Raw genomic sequence first — 8496 nt, 5'->3', positions numbered from 1 at the left:
CCTAGTTAAAATAAAGGTTTTTAAAAAATGCAAAATTGATATAACTGTGATATAAACCTACCAGATATAGTATCTTCTTAATGCCATGTAATGTTCATTGTCAGACTGACATCGTTTTCCTAACATGGAATGTCATACATTATACATACTGTAGCTATTTGACACAAAGTGTGAAGGGCGTTCATTGGTGTTGACCTGGAGACACGTCAGTCCCTCGTGACTCTTCCAGCAATAGCGTAACAAAAGGCGGATGTTCTTAGCAAGCTAGCTAACCTGTGACAAGGTTTAATGAAGCTGGTTAACGATAGCTAGGTGGTCAGGATTTTCACGTTTCAAAAAATAGACATAGATCCCGGCAAACTGACAAAAGGACAACATTTTTGATTTTGTCCCTGCGCCGTATTATCGCCGAACAGGTAATGTTAAAACTGGTCGACATTTTGTCTTTTTACACAATCTGTAGCTAGCTAGTTGGTTAATGTTAGCTTGCTTACTAGGCACTTTTAGCTATCTTGCTACAACATCTGTGTTTTCTGTGACAGGCCATATAGTTAGCTAATTAGTATTTCGACGATTAATTCGTTTAGCTAGCTAGATGCATCTGTTTTACACATCCTGTTGCATATTATCGGCGTGCTTGGTTGGTCTCAAACAGCATGAGCCGCTTGCCTATATAGTTACCTACATATTGTTAACGTTAGCTGTTTGTCGAAGAGCTGTCAGTCTGTAGACGACACTATAGTGTGACCAGTCGGTAGCAAAGGTTAGCATTCGCTGCACCTGCTGCCTGCTAACGATAATGTCTCATTTTGTGGTAACCTAGTCATGGCAGTTGGTAAGATTACAATTTTAATAAGTCCTACTTAATTCGATTACTATGCCCAAAGCTTTCTCGCTAGGTCCACTGTCATGTTTCAACAAGTTAGCTTGCTACATATTTAGCTAGCTGGTATGCTAATTTGCTAAAGGTTCTTAGCTAGCAAGTCTGTATCACACGATGTGTAAATAAGTTCCCTTTAGCAATGTGTTATCACAATTAAACCAACAGTCTACTGTGTCTTGTAAATTACATAGAATAGATAATGCCAGCTACAAGTCCAGCTTGTTTACTGTCTCCCCCCCCCCCCCGTGTTTTCTCAGCATAATTACGTTAGTCCCAGGGAAGGATGGCCTCCCGTAAGAAGGTATTGCTGAAGGTGATCATCCTCGGAGACTCTGGGTGAGTGACCTGGGCCCAGTTTTTCAGTTATCTGGACCTCACCTATCACAAAGTATTAAATGCATAGAAATAAAATGAATAGAACAGACTAATAATTGATTGAATGGGGACTCTCATACTATACATTGTTTCTATGCATTTAGTCGTATCCGATAACTTGAAAAACTGGGCCCAGAAGATCATGGTGTTTACACAACTAGAGCGGTAACGTTCAAAATAAGTGACATCAAGTGTGTGTTTGTTCCGTAGCACTCTTACATGTACATCAGCCTCTGTAAAGAAGTCAGGACCTTTATGGCACAGGTAGTTGTGCCGGGGGGGTCAGTGGCTCAAGTCCTTCTCTGGCTGTTCTACCGTTCTAAATGTGTTTCTGTTGGTGTGTCCCCAGGGTAGGGAAGACATCTCTGATGAACCAGTATGTAAATAAGAGGTTCAGTAACCAATACAAGGCCACTATAGGAGCTGACTTCCTCACCAAGGAGGTGATGGTGGATGACAGGCTGGTCACCATGCAGGTCGGTCTCGTGTGGTTGTGTATATTCTTCTATATTATTAGCCTAGTCATGGGTGCTTACCTCTGCCAGATATGTCATAGTGTGTTTGAATCAGAGATTGGGCAAATTTCATCCTGTGATTAATGAATCAGTTTTATCCTTTTTGACCTCTTACACATCTCTCCCCCCACCCCCTTATGTTGCAAGGCACATTTCTGTGAAAACAATGAAATTCTATCTTACCCTCTCATTCCCCACTCGCACCCTCGCTCTTTCCCTCATTCTGACCCTCTCGCTCCCTCTTCCTCTTAGTGTAATCACATATTGAAAACAATACAATAAAGTACTAAAATACCAAAAACATAGTGATTAACATCTCCCTCCTGACAGATCTGGGACACGGCGGGGCAGGAGCGGTTTCAATCTCTGGGTGTGGCGTTCTACCGTGGGGCTGACTGCTGTGTGCTGGTCTATGATGTCACGGCGCCCAACACCTTTAAGACTCTGGACAGTTGGAGGGATGAGTTCCTGATCCAGGCCAGCCCCAGAGACCCAGATAACTTCCCCTTTGTGGTGCTAGGCAACAAGATTGACCTCGAGAACAGACAGGTAGATGTGTGTACATTGGAGAGCCGGAACAGACAGGTGGTGGAGCGTAGGCAGTACAGTCAGACCTTGTCAAATGTTTTTTGTGGCTAGAGATGGTTCCATGTATGAGGAAGTGTGTATGACAGTGGTGTTAACAGTAACACACCATGATATCATTATGTTGTCTAGGTGACAACAAAGCGTGCCCAGGCCTGGTGTGCCAGTAAGAACAACATCCCCTACTTTGAGACCAGTGCCAAGGAGGCCATCAACGTAGACCAAGCATTCCAGACCATCGCCCGCAACGCCCTCAAACAGGTACACACACATACACACAATATTGCCACAGGGAACCCCTGTCCAAACATGCCCTCCTTACACACTGGTAGTCAGAGCACCTCCACCCATTCACTGAGGCTGCTCTCTGGAACTTCTATCATAGTCAAACTTTGCAAATGTACCTACTTTAAGAGTATGTATTAGACTGTTTTTAGAGGTTTGAATCATAATCAACCCATCCAATGTGAGTATATGTAAGTACAGCAGATCTTATCGGTCTCGCCAAAATGAGGAAGATTTGTTTTTCCTAAATTCTTCTACTTGCTGTTTTTGCACACTATCTCTGTCTGTAGGAGTCTGAGGTGGAGACGTATGACTTTCCAGACCAGATCAAACTGAGAGACGACCGGTCCTCCTCCTCCAGCGACGGCTGCTCCTGCTGAGACCAACGATGGTCGGATGGAGGAGAGGACATGGGTGCATCGCAATAGTGCTCCTTGTCTCCTTTTCATCCTCTGCACTGGTGTGAAAGATTGGGACAGGTGAAGCCATCTCCCCACATCCTTCCCGTGTTCTCACATCGGTGCAGATGAAGGGGAGGAAGCCACTTTAGACTATTGAGATGCACCCCCATGAAGAGAGGCGGGGGGACCCGTCCCCCGTCTCTGCCCTCCCTTCCTCAGTCAGCTACAGAAGATTCCAGATGAAAAGAAAGAACACATTTTTCTTAACTCACTGTCTCCTGTGGTGACCTGACAGGAAGGAGAATCTCCCATTTGCACAGCATCACTTTTTAATAAGATAGAAGAACCGGTGATACTATGGAAAATACAATCATGATGCTCCTATTATAATCATTTCTAATAATGTTGTCATGTCTTTTAGTTCTTGTCATTTTAATTGTTTCATCCTTTTATACTGAGGTATAGACTATTTGTCTGTTTGTTTGTGGTCAAAGTAGAAGTTGTCATTAACTACTGATCTAGGATCAGATTACTCTTGGCCAAACCTAACCTTAACCATTAGAGGGATTGGTTAGGAGCAACTCTTACTTACTCTTCTCGCTCTGTGCCTTTCATCTCATGACAAGTATTACTGCAGCAGATCTGTCATATTAATCTATATATACAGTATATGTGGTGTTTTTCCTGCCTTTCACCAGTCCTTATGTTGCCAACCTGTCAACCCCTAGACCCTTAGAAAAATGTCAATTTGAATCTGTTGTATTTGATAAGTTTCTGTTTTTAAACAGTTGTGTAGAGGGTGCTAAACTAACCAGATGCAGTGAAGGTAACTGTGTGCAGTCAGAATACGACGGTGTGCACTGACATTCTCGCGACCCAACAGCAACATCGGTTCTGTTCTTTTATACTGGTTAGTGAAGTACATTTCTTATCTTGTTATCCATACTACACAACTGTATCCCTGTAGAGGCTGGTCATACATTTTATGGAATGAAGACGTGAGATGAGCAGTCACTATGGGCCTGTCTCAAGTTTAAACCCTAGCCCCCTCAAGGCCCCTAATAGATCAAAAATGATCTGTTTTGTGTAAGCAGTGTGGTTCTAGTGAAATGGTAGTTGGTCATATTGCTTGCACTACTTCTCAGGTCTAACAGGAGGCGATCTAGAAGTGTCTCGGGAAAGAGGGGAGGGTTTGGGACTGGACCCCATGTCCTCTGCCCTAACAGTGTGCCGTGCCCCTCTTTGGTCCTACTGATCACTCTCCTAGTTTTTTTCTATTCCATTGTCTTAACTCTGCCTTCCTATTCTACACCATCCACTAGTGTTGCTGTGTGTTCTAGTAACAAATGAATTGACTCATTCATGCCAACAACCAATGAGCAAAAATACTTAGTCATCTATCTACGTGAACATTTTTGCACAACTCCTTCAACTGTCATCTTTTGTTGCAAATCTCTTCACTGTAAAACATAAATGTTTACTTTATGGAAATGTCAGTTGTCTTTTCTTTTTTTGTCTTAGACCTGCAGGCCCACTGCTCTAAATCACATTCTAATTCAACAACTACAGAAATGTTGCATTGGTGTAAGAGAATCCAGTTCCTTCAATTTGAATAGCAGAGGATTGAAAGTGGGACATGTCGCTCTGTACCGAGGTGCACAGCATGCTTCTGCTGGGTCTGTCGGCCACAGAGACCCCTCTGTTCAGCATAACACTGCTCCTCTTGGTTCTCTGCAGGTCATTGCAGAACAGAGACTGCTGAGCGTGTAAGTGGTCACTGAGGGACAGGTGGTCCGAACAACTCCATGGTTTCCATCACCAGGGACAGGTGGTCCGAACAACTCCATGGTTTCCATCACCAGGGACAGGTGGTTCATAAACGACCCTACAGTGACATGCAGGATATGGGCCTCATCTGCCCTCCACCTCCATATGGGGTATGGAAGAGACGAGATGATGAAAGAAGAGATGACGGAGGAATTCACATGACCTACAGTAGTACCTCCATACTCTTACACCATTGATTACACTAGGTGATAGTACACAGACAGCGTGCTACCGGAAACCGTGAGCTCCTTGCTGATGCCTCCTTTCCGGGGCTCGCGGTCTGGGGAGACGGACTGGAGCGCGATGGACGCTTCGCGAGTTGATGGGAACGGGACGTCCAGAGCACTGCGGAACTGTCAGGGAAGCTTTCACTCTAACTTTCATGTTAAATTACCAAAATATGAATACAATCAAGAGTTAATGTCAATAAACATTATACTGACGTTTTATATTTGGTAAAAAGGATACAATTCCAGTGTGCCTTATTTTTGATTGTTTTCAGCGCAGGGTGCAGCCATGGTGGTTATTCTAGTAGGTAAATCTAGTTTTTGCGACCGCCTTGCAGATTCCCCGTGAATTAATATAACAAATATATATTTAAAACATGATGTGGAGATTCGTCACGATTGATGACGACACTGCTGTGTTTTCAGATACCTAAGAAAGTAGATTTGCCAACACAAAAAAATACAAAAACGTGTAACAGGTGTCATCAATCTTATTAAACATATAACTCTTATTAAACATATAACGATTTATTCAACATATTCAGCTTGAAACATCACAAGCAAACCCTGTGATCATGTGCATGGTGTCAAAGCTATTTAATTAATGTACACTAATCGCCCATACATTTATGGAGGAAAATATCCAAACTTTTATGCATAAGTGCACGGCAATATTGCCAACTGTAGAAATTGACCATTCAGTGTTCTGTTATAAATCTTCACAAGGGCGCAACCGGCAGATGGGGCGAATGTGTCTGGTATCTCTCTCCGTCATCTGAAGTTTCCAATCCTTTAAAATTACCCTTTTAATTCACATTCGTCGCGGTTTCTGTTTGATTATCATATTCTGCTCGATTTTCACATCAGCTATAAATCAATTGACACATGATGAGAGATCCGCACACAACTGTGAATGGAGCGCTAACAGGAGAAGTCGGCACGCGCTTCTTGTTCACACACACCCAACGCTTGGACAAAGGTAGGTCATTTTTTATACCTTTAAATGTATTTTTCTAATCACTGCATGAACTTCACATTCCCAAAGTATCAGCAAGTGATGTATGTTTCTATATTTAAGTTTTTTGTAACCTGTATGTGCACATCGTTATTGTATTTCAATGTATTTATGTTGGTGGGATTAACCAGTGAATAATCAAGGATTTTGCATGTGGTGGAGCTGTCCCCAAAACTCACTAAATAAATAATTTATTCTCCATTCCTGTGTGTGTGCATCGTGTGTTTGATTGCTATGTGTGTTCTGAATGTGTGCATATCAAGGCTATAGGTACTCTGAGGGACCTGCAGTTTGCGCTGCAGCTGAAGATGGAAGAGCTCCTTCAGAGAGACACTCTGATAGATGAGCTGGAGTTGGAGCTGGACACTAAAGATGACCTCATCAGACAGCTGCAGACTGAATTGGACCGACACCACAAAGCTCCACAATACCCAGGGACCACTGGGAGCACTGAGAACACAGGTAAGAGATATCCGTACCAAACTAGTCATGAAGTGCATTTGGAAAGTATTCAGACCCCTTGACTTTTTCCACATTTTGTTAAATTGTTTTCCCCCTCATCAATCTACACAAAATACCCCACAATGACAAAGCAAAAACAGGTTTTTATAGAATTTTTGTGGAGATTTAAAAAAAACACACAAAAAACTGATATCACATTTACATAAGTATTCAGACCCTTTACTCAGTATTTTGTTGAAGCACCTTTGGCAGCGATTACAGCCTAGAGTCTTCCTGGCTATGACGCTACAAGCTTGGCACACCTGTATCTGGGGAGTTTTGGGGAGTCATCTCCCTGAGCAAGGCCCTTCTCCCCCAATTACTCAGTTTGGCCTGACGGCCAGCTCTAGGAAGAGTCTTGGTGGTTCCAAACTTCTTCCATTTAAGAAAGATTGAGGCCACTGTGTTCTTGGGGACCTTCAATGCTGCAGACATGTTTTGGTACCCTTCCCCAGATCTTTGCCTCGACACAATCCTGTCTCAGAGCTCTACGGACAATTCCTTTGACCTTGTTGCTTGTTTTTTGTTCTGACATGCTCTGTCAACTGTGGGATGTTATACAGACAGATGTGTGCCTTTTCAAATCATGTCCAATCAATTGATATTACCACAGGTGCACTCCAATCAAATTGTATAAACATCTCAAGGATGATCAATGGAAACAGGATCCACCTGAGCTCAATTTCGAGTCTCATAGCAAAGGGTCTGAATACTTATGTAAATAAGGTAGTTCTATTTAATTTAATTTTTTTGAATGAATTTGCAAACATTTCTAAAAACCTGTTTTCGCTTTGTCATTATTGAATATCGTGTGTAGATCGATGAGGATTTTTTTTATTTAATCCATTTTAGAATAAGGATGTAACGTAACAAAATGTTGGAAAAGGGAAGGGGTATGAATACTTCCCAAATGCACTGTATACTATATAACAATTACTGTGCACTACCTATGCAAGAAAGAGCTAAACGCCTAACAGAAATATGTGTCCGTCAGCATCTGGGCTATCCCCACCAGTGCCTAATGAACCGCAACGGACTAAGAGACAGGCAATATCAGCAGAACCCACTGCCCTGGACCCCGCCAAACTCACACACGTCACACTCACCAACTACAAGAGCGAGAAGTACACAAACACATTCACACACACACACACACACACACACACACACACACACACACACACACACACACACACACACACACACACACACACACACACACACACACACACACACACACACACACACACATCCATTTATATTTATATATATATATACTTTTTTCAAATTTTAATTTTATTTATTTATATATATTTATATATATATATATATATATATATTTATATATATATTTATTTATATACAGTGCCTTGCGAAAGTATTCGGGCCCCCTTGAACTTTGCGACCTTTTGCCACATTTCAGGCTTCAAACATAAAGATATAAAACTGCATTTTTTTGTGAAGAACCAACAACAAGTGGGACTCTCCTCTCCCTCCTTCTTCCCCTCTCCTCTCCCTCCTTCCCCTCTCCTCTCCCTCCTCTTCCCCTCTTCTCTCCCCTCTTTTTCCCCTCTACTCTCCCCCTTCTTCAGCTCTCCTCTCCCTCTTCCCCCTCCTCTCCTCTTCCCCTCTCCTCTCCCCCTTCTTTGGGTCATTTCTTCTGTCTGCCCTCAGGTAAAGGTCACGCAGCAGAAATCAATCAAAGAGGAGCTAGAGTTTTTAACAACTCTCACTAGGGGGGACTGGTTTGGAGAGCAGGCGCTGAAAGGGTGAGACAACAGCACTGCTAAACACTAAACAACAACAAGCAGCTTTAATGGACATCCAAACACAAACCTGACATACATATATGAGTGCATGTAACATACCAAACAAACCAACC

At 42.6% G+C, this 8496-nt stretch overlaps 1 protein-coding gene, 1 long non-coding RNA gene and 1 pseudogene across 2 annotated transcripts; 2 read left to right on the top strand and 1 right to left on the bottom strand.

The window, feature by feature from the left end:
- The first annotated feature begins 220 nt into the window (after positions 1 to 220).
- Positions 221 to 4540, top strand: LOC135518118 (ras-related protein rab7-like). Its single transcript, XM_064943027.1, has 6 exons — positions 221 to 416; positions 1141 to 1219; positions 1608 to 1734; positions 2104 to 2322; positions 2491 to 2619; positions 2934 to 4540. Exons 2-6 carry the CDS (start codon positions 1167 to 1169, stop codon positions 3021 to 3023), a joined length of 618 nt encoding a protein of 205 aa, XP_064799099.1. The 5' UTR covers positions 221 to 416; positions 1141 to 1166; the 3' UTR covers positions 3024 to 4540.
- LOC135518119 (uncharacterized) lies at positions 3734 to 5417 on the bottom strand. Its single transcript, XR_010452113.1, has 2 exons — positions 5340 to 5417; positions 3734 to 5216 (listed from the first exon to the last, which is right to left on the bottom strand). It is a non-coding gene; the product is annotated as an uncharacterized LOC135518119 (long non-coding RNA).
- A 566-nt stretch (positions 5418 to 5983) lies between these two features.
- LOC135517044 (cGMP-dependent protein kinase 1-like) overlaps positions 5984 to 8496 on the top strand; it is a 36891-nt pseudogene continuing 34378 nt past the window's right edge.

Source organism: Oncorhynchus masou, chromosome 28 (assembly GCF_036934945.1).
Source record: "Oncorhynchus masou masou isolate Uvic2021 chromosome 28, UVic_Omas_1.1, whole genome shotgun sequence".
NCBI lineage: Eukaryota > Metazoa > Chordata > Actinopteri > Salmoniformes > Salmonidae > Oncorhynchus > Oncorhynchus masou.
The sequence above is the reverse complement of the archived record's forward strand: the minus strand, read 5'-3'. Positions and strand labels throughout refer to the sequence as shown.

What these genes read in the sequence shown, in the direction of transcription:
- LOC135518118 (XM_064943027.1), top strand. Translation starts at nt 1,167, where the DNA reads ATGGCCTCCCGTAAGAAGGTATTGCTGAAGGTGATCATCCTCGGAGAC. An exon ending in ATCATCCTCGGAGACTCTGG is followed by an intron (nt 1,220 to 1,607) that starts GTGAGTGACCTG and finishes GTGTGTCCCCAG; the next exon opens with GGTAGGGAAGACATCTCTGA. An exon ending in TTGACCTCGAGAACAGACAG is followed by an intron (nt 2,323 to 2,490) that starts GTAGATGTGTGT and finishes TATGTTGTCTAG; the next exon opens with GTGACAACAAAGCGTGCCCA.